The following is a 16030-nucleotide window of genomic DNA, read 5'->3' as shown; positions in this document are numbered from 1 at the left end:
AGGCTCATTACAGTACCTCTGCATATAATTTATACTAATCTCAGTGGGTTTTGTGGTTCATTCACACCAGAAGTGACAAATGTCATTATAGTAAACTGAGATGCAACTACCAAACCACAAAACTCAGCCTTACTCACAAGACAATCAAATCTACTTTCAGTTATTTTTAATTGATTGTATCAAGGATTTTCATATAGGAGTCCTTAGTGTCCTGTCCTCCATGTAACATCAAATAACAAATTCAGGGGTGGTGGGAGGAGAAAATAATGAGACTGAGAAAGTATGAAAACCAGGTGAGTTCCTAATACTGATGATGTCCCCCATTTAGTTCCCTCCTCCAGATAGTTCTTGTTTCCTCAAGCTATTTTTTGTTTTCTTCATACTTAATAACCCAAGGTATTCAAAAAACCAATCAAACCCTGGTTTTGTCCTAAAAAACTTGATTCTTCAAGCTGTCAGTCCTATTGCAACATCTTTCATTTTAGTCTAATTTGTAAAGGAAACTATGGTTCTACATCTATGCTGTCCATACAGAAGCAAGCATGCTTTTATTACAAAGTTTTCCTAGAACTTTTGAACTGACTTTGATGAAAAAATGCTATTCATATTTTAAATATTTATGCAAGCAATAATCAATTTATGAACAATCAATACCAGGCACAGGGGAACCTACCTGGGAGAACACCATTAGGAATGTAACTCCTGCAAGGGAAGGCTTCATGCATGCTATAGCTGAGAAACTAGCAAGGCCACAGGAAACAAGGCTTTACTTGACTATGCTGTTTGAAGAACTGTAACACCATCTCCACAAGAAAGCTAGCTTCTAATTTGTTAGATCACCTTTAATTTAATGTCAGATTCCAATAGTTACATACACTTCACCAACTTTTTACACACTGATGCATTTTTTCTCTGCTTCATGCTCTTCTGTATCTGTGCATTTTGTTCCTCTGCGTCTGCTTCAGCTCCCTTGGAAGGCAGAACATGCACAACAGGACCCACTCTGATGACTTCTGTGCCCCAGAGGCTCACAGGCTAGCTCATCTCTTTTTACAGTGAATGCAAACAAACCCTCAGTTACCAGAAAGCTGCAACATCCTTCCAAAAGGACAGCCTTTAAAAATATTGTTTACTTGTCTGAACAGAAAATATCCTCCTACCCTTCAAAGTAAGTGACATTGATAGGTAGGCAAAAGCATTTGCTTTAACAGAATCAGACTGACATCAGTTTTCATGTTCTCTGCTGTCTGAAGTGTATCAAGCTGATCAGATTTGCAATTCTCCTGAAGCACATCAAACCCAGCTATCAACTGTAGTCCTTTCCTACAGTCAACTTGTGGATTTGTCCAGTGTGAGCTAGTGAATACCAAATTCAACTGTGGTAAAAATCCATTGTATAAACTGCATTTTCCATCTCCTGAAACACAGAAATCATCCTGCTTCTTACAACAGCTTACAACTTGGCAGGAAGACGAGCACAGATCAGGAGAGAGCTGCAACTTACCCAACTGTCACTTTTTGTTTTTAACTGGCTGTTGCAGAATGCCAGTTTTGGCCAAGTAGTTGACCAAGAAGGCAGCAGGCAATAGAACTCAAAAAAATACATGGGTTTATATTCAAGTGCAACTGCCAGCCACTGGCACCACAAATGGCTCTTCTAGTAGGGAAGAAAACTTCAGCAAATCTGCATCCAATCTTGCAAGAAAGATGACCATAACAACTCATGCCTCAATTATTTTTGAAATCACAAGCATTTTGAGATCACACAAGTGGATATCCCATTCAACCTAAAATCAGCAGATTAACAATGCATCTGGCAAAATCTTCTAACACTTAGCTTTACAGAGAGATACAGGTTATGTTTTCTTATGCTGTACATGCATAGGCCTTTTCTTGAATTTGGTATTTGTTAGATCTGTCACACAGTATAAGGAGAAACCCTCTGCAGCTTTTCAAAACTTTATACTGCACTGACACACAATTTTTCAACAGGTATTTTACCTCAGAACAACTCAATTCTGGAAACTGCAATTTAAAAATACATGTTATTTTAATATTTTAAAGATACTTCTGTTTTATTCTTCTTTGTAAAAGTAAGGATTCATCTTCACATGCACTTAAAATGACAGAAAATTAGATTTCTTGTCTCTCAGGAAGCCATTTCAAAATAATACAGATCAAATTTGTTAAACCTCTTCAACCCAGTCTCTTTTCTACTGAGCCTGAAGTACTACATGTGGTAAACATAAAAGACTCATTAAGAAGAACTTTGCTACTACCTCAGTAAATTAGCATCAGTGCATAAAAGAACATGCAACATACATATTTGAGACACTCTGTATTATGAAAATCACCAAAATTCTGAAAAACTTCAGAAACTTTCAAACAATCTACAACCCTTTATGCATCTGGCATCTCAAACAGTAAAATATAAAAAATTTCCTAGTCTCATTCAGTTGCTTTTCTAGAATATATAAAGAAAGAGGTATGATCTCATGGTCTGAGCATGAAACAGGAAATCAGATCTTACATAATGATTTGCCAAACCACGCTTTCAGAGCTAAACAAATTGGACTGGTCTTCCCCCAGTACAATGGAAATAAATTAGTTTATACTGAATTGATCAAATCTGTTTAATTACAGAATACATGAGACATTTGGCTTCTGAGACTGAATTTTACAGAGCAGTAAAGCACATGTTTAGCTGCATGCTAAAGCCAACTGAAATGGCAAATGGCAGTACTAGTTACTAAGAAACTCATGATTGCAAAATTTTTATTACTGGATAATTTATCTAGTCTTGTTAGAGAATGGTTTCAGGTAAAATAGAAACCAAAAGATGGACATTAATAATTGTAATAAATAAGTATGCTATCCTCCCCAGGTAAACAGAACTTGCACAATTCATAAAATTATGCATATAATTTGTAACACTATACAGATATAAAACACAGACTATGATTTTAAAAAAAATTGCAGGTTGGTCAAGGCCAGTGACAATTCAAAAAAACCCAAATAAATAAACAAACAAAAACAACTTGGGAGAAGTATGGAAGTATGAAGTCTATATATACTGCTCCAACAGTTTAATTGAATCAAGATATCTAAAGCTGCACAGACAGTAAAACCAAATAAAGTGCAAAAAGACATCTGTAAACTATCCAAGAAAATATTACAATTGGCTTTACCTCAGCTTTTTATCAATTTAGATCCTCCACGTGGGTGTTTTTATGAATTTTGGAATAAAAATTAATATTCAAAAAGGCACTTCTAAGTTTTTTCAGGCCCCAAGTGACATGAGCTTTTTCTTCAAATCAACCATCTAGCATTTATAGTCAATTACAGGAAGAATGAAAAATTAGCAGATTAACTCCTAAGAGATATTAAGTATATGCTGTCCTCACATATTCAAATGTGTGTCCACTATGTTTTTTAATGGAAATATCTTTATACAGTCTTCCAAAGCAAAATTAATCATGCCTTCTAACATGCCATTAACAACAAATTCTACCAGGAGAGAGAAGAAATAGAACATTGAACAGAACATTGAAAAGCAGGGACTATAAAACAGAGTCTGACTAGAAGACTGTTTTTTTAACATTGGGAGGAAATCATCTCATGCTTGCCATGAATTATCACAATAAACATCACATTGTTTGGAAAAAGTTATGAATACATAAATGTCAAAAAATTATCAGTTCCTAATGTATTAATAATTGCCACCTTCTTGCAAAAGGATGACGACTACTGGCATTTTTCACAGAAAAGCTTCAACACTGTTTTGCTACATTAGTCCCTTTCTCTTCCATCAGCTTCTGCAGTCAACTACTGCTTTGGTCAAAGGTCCAGTAGTTTCTTTTAATTTTATTTTAAGAGAGGAGGTACAAACTCAGAGAAAATAGTTGTAAGTCCTGCAGTTTCAAATTCCTTTTGTAGCTCCTCTGGTGCTGAATATTCTTTGACTTCAAACGTCTGAAACCTACATTGTAAAAGGGAAACTCGTGAATATGCCTGCATTTGTCAGAATGTAATTATCGATTCTGTTACTTTTCTATCCACAACAGTACTAAATTATACCTTTTATGCTGTGACTGTACTTCTGTCTCACACAGCACTCTCATCATTTTCTCTTTGCATTTCTTTCCACTTGAGTCCACATCTACCTTAGAAGTTTTCTGAAGAATCAAGTACTCCTAAATGACAAAAAAAAAATCCCAAAATATTAGATGTCACCCAGTATTTCCAACGTTTAGTAAAATGCAAAAGCTCACTCAAAACGTAGTCTTTTTTTCAGAACACAGCAAACTTTGAAAGTGCCCATCCCAAAAAGTGCACAACTGCTTCTGTTCACCACTTTTAAGTTAAGTAGGCCTAACTGATTAAGAGAACATGAGTTAGAAAAGCCAAAACATTCTCCTCCAACATCACCACAAAAACACACCTGAGGCAGTGGGAGTTTGTACGTACAGACAAGAATTTCAAAGCCCAGGCGTGCACTAGGACCACCACGTGGTTTTAAGTCAAGGAAAGAGACAATTAGCAATGAGTTGGAAATACGTCATTAATTCCTCACCAATTTTTTTTCTACTTTCTGGGGCATTTGGGAAATACAGGAAACTGAATCTGGGCATATTAAGGTCAGGAAACATAGGGATATGGAGGTATAATCCAGTGGGAAGCAACAGGCCACAGGTCTACTGTAGATAGAATAGAACACCTTTTTCTTAAATTTAGAATAAAGTTGCTGGGTCTTCCTACTCTCATAATAATCAATTTGCTCCCAAAATTGTTAATCTTAGAAAAACGCACACAAAATATTCAGACACGGAGGTTTCAGTGGTAAATCGATAGAACTAGTCAACATTCATTGTTCCTGCACCTTAATGCTGCTCCTGTCACCCTGAAGAAGAATCAATATTATCTTGCCCATGAACATCAGTCTTCCAGTCAGCCTTAGATTTGAAGCCCATTTTTCCACAGTTTTCACATATTTTGCCTTTGCTCTCATGTGATCTAAATGCAAAAGGAGCATCCAGATTCCATCTTCTGTTTCTTTTGACAAAGTAGTTTTTTCATTGCAAACTGTTGCTGATGGCTTAATGACATCTTTAAGATGTTGCTGTACCCAAAGAATCAGATCGTGTACCATGGGTTCAGAAAGATGCTTCTTTGCTTGTTCAAGTAATTTCTCTTTCACATCCATACACTGGGCCCTTGTAAGCTGGTCTGAGTTAACAGAAATATCTGGTAGAGTTGAAGGGTAATTGACTGGTAAATGAAATAACAGCTTTAAAAGTACATCTGTATCCAGCAGTTCTTTCACACTGATTTGAATTCTAAATGAGATTCCGTGCGTCTCTGGAAAATAGGAAAAAATAAACATTAAGAGTTTGCTTGAAGTTGAAATACAAAGATATCATTAAATCATGTTATTTTCTTTAACAATTCAACTCAACTAACATTTCCTATAAAATAAGAGGGGTGATTTTTTTTCTACAGGGTGGGTGGGGGCTTGCAACCAATGGCTCAAGCTATACCTGCAGGGAATCCTGAAATGAAACACTTCTATAACATAATAGAAGGGAAGTTATTAACACATTCTAAAAAGCATTCACACTTTTTGGCTCTTTCAAAGTCTAGACAAGCCAGTAATAAAGAACTGTCTCTCCCGAGCACATAACTCAGCTTCCTCAGCTCAATAGCAAAAGCAAGAAAAAGTAAGAACACCTGAAAATAGAGACTTTTCTGGATGGACTCAGCACTGCCCTAAGTTTGCACCTAAAGAGATCTGTAAGGCTTCTAACATCAATACTAATGCAAGGCAGACTTGCACCAGGCATTTTTTAAGACAATCATTCAAAAGCAGTTCCACACTAAGCAGATACTTGAAGAAAGAAGTCAGATTCTTTGTCCCCTACAACTTGCAGAGAAAATGCGCTTAATCTTTTCTGCCAACTCCACTACAACAGCTGGACTGACATAAGGAAAACATCTCTGTTGGACACCTGACCCTAGATACTACATATATAAATATAATCAAAGATGCTAAATAAGAAAGTTATGTACAGTATTTCAAGAAATAAAACCTTAACTAAAAGTTTCACAGGAAAACAATACAAAACTTGACAAAGTGAAAAGCACGGACAAAGACCTAACCTACTTTTGCTCCTCTGCCATGAAGTAAGAGGGTATCAATCACACAAAAGATGATCTTCTTCAGAAGTTCTCTGCTTCACCCCTTTGATGCATTCTAAACACTTCACTCCTTTGCTTTCATAAATTGCTAAAATGTCAGGTTGATTCACTCTATGAGGGTAAGAGAAGCCAGATTTGAAAGGCAGATTAGAGGAGAGCTGAGTTTCAGAGCAGGTCTTTTGAAGTGACTTGCACTCTTCCCCCTCCACCTTACCTTAGCTTCCTTTATATGACAGTCAGATGAATTACATTTGATTAGTATTGCTGATGCCACTAACCAACCTCTCACAGTGCCTCTCACATAAAACACATGATTTCATATTTGAAACCTACTAAAAAAGTGAAAGAACCTAAAAGTGACTTGGACAGACGTACCTTGGACAGAGGTACATTAGGAAGCTTATCCAAGGGTTTGTTTCCAAACCTCCTTCCTGGGTCATACAAAGAACTCTCAAGGTTAGAGAAGTCACAAAATAAAATCAGCAAACTCTCCAAGCCCAATAATCAAATTCTAGCAGCAGTACAGAGAGGTTTCCAAACATCTACATACCATCACTGCCTAAGAGTCAAATCCAGTGGTGAAAGCAGTAGATGGAATTCCAGTGAAATCACACCCAACCATGCCCGTATTTATTGGTACCACATGTCAAAACAGTCGTTTCCTGCCAACAGGAGCTTGTCTTCAATCCTCCAAGATCCTATCAAAGGTTCCAGAGCACTTTTAAGACAAATGCATTCCTGAGAAAAACACCAGCCTTGGCAAAAGACCTTTGTACATGGTCAGTAGCTACAGAGGAGGACCTCAAGCCTTCCCACTCCTATCTCTGTCTTCTGCTGCCCTGACAAATGTTTCCTCCCGGGGCCCAGCAGCAGTAGCTCCTCTGCCATTACATGGGCTCAGCAGATATGATCACAGACACAGGCAGAAAACCTGCCCTGCACACACAGCCACTGCACACAGTGCTGCTGCCCCATGTCCCTCAGCTGCCTCCACTCAGGACAGCCCCACCAGGCACACAGACAGCTGGCATCTGGCTCAGTGTGGTGAGCATTATTGTACTGCCCCTGAATCACTTTGTTTTACACCATGCTGCCAAAAGATTTTAAAATGCACAACCTATATATGTTGAAAAATATTATTCAGTTGCCAGCTTAATTGCAGCGACAGAAAAACACGCTACCTTTCTGATAATCCTCCCAGGATTTTTCCACTAGCACATCACAACAGATCTCACCAAACTCAGAAGCAACAGAGGGACAGACAGGCCAACCCTACCCCTCTGACAAGGGCCTCCTGCTGCAGTGATCTTATTCTTAAGGCTGCAAAAATCTCACCTTTCCCTGTGATGAACTAATCTGAAGAAAGCAGAACAGCCTCGCATTCCAAGGTGTATCACCCTGAGCCACTGGGAAAACCTAGCCATGCTCATTTACATCTGCTTCAGGCTTACTTTTGAAAAGAAGAATCAGTTCAAAACCTTTGCAGGGCTACAGCATCTGAAGTTTATTTAAACCTTGCAGCGTCCATTTTCTGCACCAGCGCTGCAGACACTGGCAGAACAAAGAGCAAACCACCGGCACCCTGCGCAACCTGGCTCCAAAGAAATATTTCCTTTGTTTGCACATGCTACAAGGGCCGACTTGTCTTCGCAGCAACATGGTGATTATTTCTGAAATAAAAGGTTGGGTATGACTGTTCTGCTGGCATTTAATGTGCTAATCAGAGTAAACTCAATACATTTTAACTCATTTTCCCCCATCGCTGCATGCTTATCAGTATATTTAGCTCTAGCATACTTCAGATTTTTTCTTATGTTTCATGTCAACCAGACAGATATCCCCCTCCTCTCCTGCCCAAAGGCATTTTATGCAACACATGCAGTCTATTTTTAAATTCAGAAAATGGCACCTACTAACGTACAAGCTTAGAATATCTAAATATATTTTTATAGCAAGCTTGGTGAACAGACCGAAAGAGAACAGATTAACAATTAAATTATGGATTTCTATCTGTAACACTAATCTTTGCAAATAGATATGTAAGGTAAAAAAGATATGCTGTAATTAGTTTATTTAAATTCATCCACACATTGGTTTTGATAAAAACACATTTTACATTCTGAATACTTGATTGTTAAATTCCAAAAAGCCAAAGTTTTTACCATACCAAGAGACCTGTAAAAGCATTCTCTTACATTCCTCAAAACCATGAATCCCCAATGGCCTCCTTTTTGATCCCATGGATCTACACACAAATTACTCTTAATGTCTTAGAGATTGCATAACGTAACAGTCTTCCTGGAAGTTATATCTGTGCACTGTTTGTCAATGACAATTTGCATGGTTTGAAGAGATAAAGCAAATGTAAGCTAATGACTGAAACAAAAGTTGATTGTATACTGACTAGAGATTTTGCAGCTTCAACAAGTAAATTCCAAGAGTAAGAAAAATACCAATAATCCTTGTACAAAAACCTTTTCAATTCCAGCAGAAAACTATGTAAACCAACTAAATATACCTGATCTTACAGATCATGAACACAGCCCAGTTAAAGGCCCTCCAAGGTCACATAACACCAATATAAATAAAATAGCTACTCCCATTGTGCATTTATGACACCTCTCTTTATGTCCAGAAAGGTTTTTAAATCTTTTCGATTCTGGTAACTTATAACCACAAAACCGTTTTTCCATGTATGAAGCACAGAGAAGAACGTGCCTATACTTCCCAACAGATTTGGAGGAACAGACATGTATGTGCAACGTTCAGATATGTTCACCTTTAAAAATAAACATCTGATAAGCCTGGATACTACTTTTTCAAACCATGACCAAATTAATATTCTTGAAAATTTTCACTTAAAGTTCAGTTGAAACATTTTATCAATCCTACTTTAAAAATACAACCCTAAATACTCATTTTAAAAATAAAATTGCAGAATTACACGCCTGCACTGGAGCAGGTGGTGTGTTATGTGTATCTAGATACAAAATTCTGGTTTTAGATTCCTGTGGTTAATTGTGCTCCCTTCAGACACCAACGTCCAACCCCTCCAACAACTGCCCAGGACAACAGCCAGATATTCTGAGTACCTCCAGTGAGGGAGACTCCACAAGCTCCCCCAGTACCCTCCAGAACTCAGTCACCCTCACAGTAACAAAAAGTTTCCTTATCAATCCCAGTTTTTTACGGCTGCACGTGCAGACAAAATCTAACAGCAGGCCACTATATCCATCTTCAGCAGCATTCCCCAAGACTTCCCTGCAGTCCAACCAGGAGGAAGCTGGTCCCTGTCCATCACTGCTGGGGAGCAGGGCAGAACCCTGCAATAGATCCCAGACACCAGGGACCTGTGGTACACAATATAGCCACACTATGTATGTATGTGCATGTATGTCTCCCTCCAACACATATCTAAGAGTGGTTACATCTGTGGTAAGCACTAGACAAAATTTACTATTGGTCTGGAACTGAACAGACACCAACACTTGCGTATCCTGCCTGACACTGAAGCCTGACAGAGCTGCTATTTTACACTGTAACTACTGAGATTCATTCTCCCTTGCAGAAGGGGCATCTTCTCAGCACCGCACAGCACAGACTGCTAAAAGCCATCTCTTAATACTATGTTCATGGTACAGAAACCATGAAGGCATCTACATTCCCTGCACTCCTTACCTACAGCAGTTAATGGGATCAAGTACAACAAACCTGATCATTCCACCCACGGCACACACCACACATCAGCCTCAGTGCCCTGGACAACCTACTGCCCTACACACATCTTGCTGAAGCAGAACAGGAGCAGGAGAAGCAGGAGAACATCTGGCACGTCACAATGCTCAGGCCATCCCAGAGATGCCCCAACGCTTCTCATGCCCTACGACAGTCGTACCCCTACTCAGTATTATCGGATAAACACCTGGTCCTGTTAACGCCTACAAGATTCACCTGCCTGTTAACCTAGAGAGCAGCCAGCCCATTCCGAGCGCTGTCCCCGCTCGCCCCCAGGGCCTGCAGGGCACGGAGAGGAACCGGGCAGGGCCCGCTGGGCCCCGCGCCCCGAGCGAGGCGGGCAGCGCGGTCACCCGGCGGGGCAGGGACACGCCACAAGCCACACCAGCGAGCCGCTGAGCGCCGGCCTGAGCGGCCCCGGAGCGCTTCCTCCCGGGGCTCTGCCGGGCCGGGCTGCGGGCAGAGAGCGCGGCCGCCTCACCTGAGGCCGCCACCACCTCGCAGGCGCCCGGCTCGCAGTAGATGGCGGCGAGCGCCGACAGCTCCTCCCGCGCCAGCTCCGACATGGCCGCCGGCGCGCGCCGCCGCGCCCCCTGCCGGCCGCGGGACCGGCACCATGGCCGCCAGGGGGCGCCGCCGCCCCGGCCCGCGCCGCAGGGAGGGGAACAAAATGGCCGGTGTGTGCCGCGGGGAGGGTGACTCAGTCCCCGTCCCAGGAGCCCGGCCCTGTCCTGTGGCAGTCCCCGTGCCAGGAGCCCGGCCCTGTCCTGTGGCAGTCCCCGTCCCAGGAGCCCGGCCCTGTCCTATGGCAGTCCCCGTCCCAGAAGCCCGGCCCTGTGCCCACCTCAGTCCCCGTGCCAGGAGCCCGGCCCTGTCCTGTGGCAGTCCCCGTCCCAGGAGCCCGGCCCTCCCCGTGGAGCCCACCCGCTGTCCCCGTGTCAGTCCCCGTCCCAGGAGCCCACCCGCTGTCCCCGTGTCCGGCCCTGTCCGAGGAGCCCACCCGCTGTCCCCGTGTCCGGCCCTGTCCGAGGAGCCCACCCGCTGTCCCCGTGTCCGGCCCTGTTCCCGGCTCGGAGCGCTGTGCCGCTCTGGCCCACAGGCAGGAAGAGCCGGCTCCCTCGGGCTGTACACGACCCCCGGGATCGCAGCCGCACACTCCCCTGCACAAAGAAGTACTAGAATATAAAATAATGTTTCTTAAAATCAACTGCTGTGGCTTTGCAATCCCGTTACCAGCCCTCACAGCGAGGTTGTACACTGCCAACAGTTCCATTACGATGGCGGAAAGACAGGCTGGAGATAAATCCCCATAGAGTGGTGTCTATAGAGCAGGTATGTGTTTATTGCAGCGCTGGTGCTGAGGGGATATCTCCACCTAACTCACCCACTTTGTCACGTGCTGTGGTATATTCATACAGTAAGTATTACTTAGCATTACTATCTCACTACAACATCATCACATACGCGCCAGAACTAATTTACATAGCATGATCTCAGGGTTATTAGATAGTTCTTTTGCACTGTGCTTGTGCCTCCCCAATTCGGTGGTTGTCAGGGGTCTTTGATGAAGGCTTCCAAGATCTTCTTTGCATCTGAACTTTTCAACTTTATCTTTGGAGCATGCACAGTTAAGTGTTCCTTGGTCTGTCTGGTCTTAACCGGCCTAAATTCTTTTTTTTTTTTTGTGTCTAACTGGCTTTGCACTTGCCAATTTTTCGTTAGTGCTATACTCATCTATCTCTAAAGCTATCCACCTGGCGAGTTTTTTCTTCTTTTTTTGTCTATTCAGCATTAAGTGACTAGTTAACCTTATACTAGCCATTACATTGTATAAAAAGTTATTTATATCAGGTTATATAGGTATAAAAGTTACAATTCAGGTTATATAGGTATAAAAAGCTGTGATTCAGGTATAAAAAGCTATGATTCAGGTTATATAGGTATCAGGTTATATAGATACATAACAAGTCATTATTTAGGTTATATTGATATCAGGTCACAGAGACACACCAGGTTATAGTGGTATCTTATAACTCAAGCTATATAAGCACTCTGGAACTTCGATCTAAGTTAAATAGGCATCAATTAACTCCCGGGCAAAATCATCCAGTATCTTCTATTATTACAAAATCACTTTAAAAAGCAAGGGCTGGGGGGGTTACTTTTCAGGAGAGCTTATCCTGCTATTCCTAACCCCCTAACTTCTGCTGAAATAGCAAGAACTATGAGGTGGTTGAGCAGGGGAGGAGGAAGATGCTGGGAGGGAGCAGCACAGCCAGGCCACTGTCACAAAGAAGGCTGAAGTGGAAATTAGCCTTAGAAGTACCTCCATTGTATTATTAAGAACTTCCTTACCCCGGTCTTCCTCCCTTCTCCTCTGCTACTTTGCATATTCCATTTTACATGTTTAAATAAAAAAGCCGATGTAAATGTCTTTTGAATTGACACTATCACAAGACATGGAGGTCCCTATGAATAAGTTACTGGACTCTGACATTTGGAAGTCATCAAATGAGACAGTATAATGTCAGCTTGATATTTTTCACTCCATGAAAATATCAGCTTCATGTCAAAGATCTAAATTCCATCTTAATGTAATAAAATTTTGTGTATTCACAGACAACTGAAAATGCTAAATATTTAAATTTGAAATGAACATCTACAGTTACAATCTGGCCTTCGTATTGCATTATTATGAAATTGAAAGTCAAGATCTTATTTCCCCTCTTTCTTTATTTCTTCAAGCATTGAAGTGTTTGATAGAATTTTCGCTATATTCTCTAAATGCATACTTTCCCATCAAAATGTGGCAAAAAAAGCTAAAAAATAAAAGTCTCACTTTTTAGTCAGCCTATATTAAACCAGCTCCAGCATCCTGTCACTAAACTATTGTGCCACCAGTATCTTCCACTTTGCCTGACAAGGCAAATAGAATGCATCCTTTCATACACAGATTAATCTTCCCAGTGTTTCTTGCAAAAACAGTATCCATTGCCTTCCACTATTATAATTACAGCCTCGATTCGGTATTGTTTCAACCACTAGTAAATATATATAAAATATAAATATATATAAAATTTAGACCGGTTTTTCCCCAACCTGAGTGGCAATTTAGAGGAGGAATAGCCAGACATCTGGAAAAAAATAAATTTGGAACAGCCATCTGTATCTTTTTACCATCAATTCCATGCCAGCCCCTTTGCCACCTCCTCGATTGTAACTGCAGGCGGTGCTAAAAGCACATCCTCCAGAAGGCATTAAAGGACCACTAGGAAATCTAGAAGTCATGGCAGGTGCCCGTTTGGGGCTCACAAGACCAACACTAACGAGGAACCCATACCCACAGCGAAGGTGACAGCTGACCAGTGCAACACAAACCACCTCTGCCTTTGGGCACTGCTGCAGGACAGCTGCAGTGCCCGTATTGTCTGATACAACAGTGCTGCCAGCTCTAATGCAGCCAGAATGGCATTCTTACCAGTCAGAACCGTCCTTACCTGAGTTAAACTGCACATTTTTCAGAGACTTGAGAAAGAAGCCACCATTTCTCTAAGTTCAACTGAAAGAGTTATTGCAATGCTAGAAGTCTTACCCAAAGTGGCTTGTACAAAAATGGCAGAGAGAAACCAACAGGAAATCTGTAAAAATCTCTCCAAATAAACTAAGAGGCAAAAGCTTGAAGAAAACAGAAAGAGAAGCAACCTCAGTAACTGTGAGAATACATGATAAAATAGGGAAGTATTTTTTCCCCAGTATTCTTAAGTACAGCTAGTGGCAAAGTTTTCTCTTTCTTTTCCTGTGTCTTTTTTACAGTTGAAATAAACCCATTTAACAAAAAATTTACATAGCAAATTAAAGCTGCCAAAAGTTGCATGGTTTGCTGTAAGTTTAAATTCAGCCTTTTCATGAGGTTTTGCTTCTCAGTTCTTGAAAATGAGGTAACACATATTCTCACTGATATATTAAAAAAGACTTTCAATTTGAGGGAGAAAGCAAAGCAGAGGAGAAACATTTTCTATTACTTTTCCTTGTAAGTATTTTAGAAGCAAGTTTTTGAAGGATTTGTGATCAAGCAGCGCTTTTTAAAGGCACTTGCATTTATCCTCAATGCATCAAACTGCTCTAAGTCAATTCCCTGAGACACTTAATCTTTTGGCAGATGGAAACTTATTTTGAAAGTCTACTAATGATCAATTAAAGCATTAGCTGTCTCTGCAGACAGGAGGTTTATGAGGTCAGAGTCTTCAGAAGCTGGAGGCAGGAACAGCAGCATGTTAGCAAAATAGATAAAACTTTCTGTAGTTACCACAAAATTGGCAAAACATTGGAAAACCAAAAGCATGACAGTTTTATTGCCATAATACGTAGAAAACAAATGTGATGGTTTCTATTTTGTGAGAGAGGCCATGGTCCAAACTGAATGTCAACGAAAGGAATAATCTAATATTTTAAATTTTCTTAATGAAGGTTAATAACTATCCTAATACTTCCAATAAATTTACATAATGCTTTGAAAACTGGATTTATTCCAACTCCAGTCAAAAACATGTACCCACACTGCAAATATGCAGAGCTGTATTGTGGGGAGCTGCCATGGGAATCCATGGCTCCCTGGGCATTTCACACATGCTCAAGGCCCCACAATAAGGTTTGGGGTCAAGAACTCTGCCCAGAAGTTTCTTTGCAATGAGATGTACAAGTAGTAAGACCAAATAGATGCAACTGTCACATTCATTAAACAATGGAAGATTCTTCCTTTAGGAGTTTGACCAGCCATTTCTTCTTGAAGGAAAAACACATAAAAGTGATTAGCCATCTAATACAAACTAAAAAGGTGGCTTTTTATGACCTGGCATGTCTAGTATGACCATAGATTACTAATACTAACATTGATGAGAGAATCAATACTTCATTCACTGCATAAAGATCCTTGCATGCAATTTACCTTGTACAAAGGTAGAATAATAAATATATCTTCTTTCAGTGAGAGTAAAATTGCATGAAGTGCCTACTAAACATTTGTAAAAAGCTAGCAATCCTGTGCATTTTTTAAAAGAACATATGTAAAGATACTTGTGGGTAGGGAAGGGTACAATACTGAGGAGATAAACACATCTAGCATCGAGTAGTGTATTCGATCCTCAAAACATTCATCTTCCACATTAAGTACATTGGCTCATCTTACTACATGGAGTCACCTCCAGGTGAAAGCAAAGGAGACAGAGAATTAGCTTGCCACATCATTTCCTAAGTTTTGAGAACAGATGTCTTTAAAAAGTGATGGTTCTGAAAGAGGCATTTCCACCCTCTATAAAAAACAAACTTCAGTAAAATTCCTAATATTAGGCAGTGCTTCTTAGTCTGCCAGTTCATTTTTAGCTGCTGAGCTACAGCAATGTAGCCTTCAACTTCTGCAATTTGGCACATTAGTTACTCTTCCCCCCCACTTTGATACAAGAGCAGAACAAACACAATGCGAGTGCATAAGATGACAGACTATTTATGACCATTTTCAGAGCACTGAGAGGTCCTTTGCCACTCTCACACCTTTTGAAAGCAGAACAGTATTCATCAGCACATTTGAGACTTCAAGTTTGCAGAGCACATTAAAGTCCTGATGGTAAATACATTATGTAAACACTAGACAGAATTTCATACTAAACTAGCGTGCCTCTTTCACCTCATAATTCAAAAGTGGTAATCCAGAACACTGCTTTGGCAGTAGAAAGCAGCAATAAACAAGAATGGACACAGCTATCTTACAGCAACACAATCAACACAATCCCTTCCTTTTACAGCAAACCAGGGCAGAAATGTTAAGGTTTAGGTGAAAAATTCGTGGAGGGATTGAAGCTAGGCCCATGAACATAGTGTGAAAGGCAGGAACAAAGGTGTTTCTAGGGGACAGAGGAAAAAAATGAGGAGTGACAGAAGAGCTACAGCTCCCCCTTCCAAACTGCCTGCAAGGGCAAAATGTTACAGGATGACTCAAGAGAGTCAGGAACTCCAGGCACCCCAGAAAGATCAGCCTCTGAATTACTCCCCAGTTACAGAGCACTCATGCTGACCAGATACTAACAGGACAAACTGCAGTAGAGCA

At 40.7% G+C, this 16030-nt stretch overlaps 1 protein-coding gene across 1 annotated transcript; it reads right to left on the bottom strand.

Annotated features, from left to right (window-relative positions):
- Nucleotides 1-824: 824 nt before the first annotated feature.
- On the bottom strand, nucleotides 825-10523 carry RWDD3 (RWD domain containing 3). The gene is made up of 4 exons (XM_033067894.1): nucleotides 10412-10523; nucleotides 4880-5358; nucleotides 4078-4193; nucleotides 825-3979 (listed from the first exon to the last, which is right to left on the bottom strand). Exons 1-4 carry the CDS (start codon nucleotides 10494-10496, stop codon nucleotides 3865-3867), a joined length of 795 nt encoding a protein of 264 aa, XP_032923785.1. The 5' UTR covers nucleotides 10497-10523; the 3' UTR covers nucleotides 825-3864.
- Nucleotides 10524-16030: the final 5507 nt, after the last annotated feature.

The sequence above is a fragment of the Catharus ustulatus genome, chromosome 9 (assembly GCF_009819885.2).
Source record: "Catharus ustulatus isolate bCatUst1 chromosome 9, bCatUst1.pri.v2, whole genome shotgun sequence".
NCBI classification, from domain to species: Eukaryota; Metazoa; Chordata; class Aves; order Passeriformes; family Turdidae; genus Catharus; species Catharus ustulatus.
The sequence above is the reverse complement of the archived record's forward strand: the minus strand, read 5'-3'. Positions and strand labels throughout refer to the sequence as shown.

What these genes read in the sequence shown, in the direction of transcription:
- RWDD3 (XM_033067894.1), bottom strand. Translation starts at nt 10,496, where the DNA reads ATGTCGGAGCTGGCGCGGGAGGAGCTGTCGGCGCTCGCCGCCATCTAC. An exon ending in CGAGGTGGTGGCGGCCTCAG is followed by an intron (nt 5,359 to 10,411) that starts GTGAGGCGGCCG and finishes CCTATTTTCCAG; the next exon opens with AGACGCACGGAATCTCATTT. An exon ending in GTGACAGGAGCAGCATTAAG is followed by an intron (nt 4,194 to 4,879) that starts GTGCAGGAACAA and finishes TTTGTCATTTAG; the next exon opens with GAGTACTTGATTCTTCAGAA.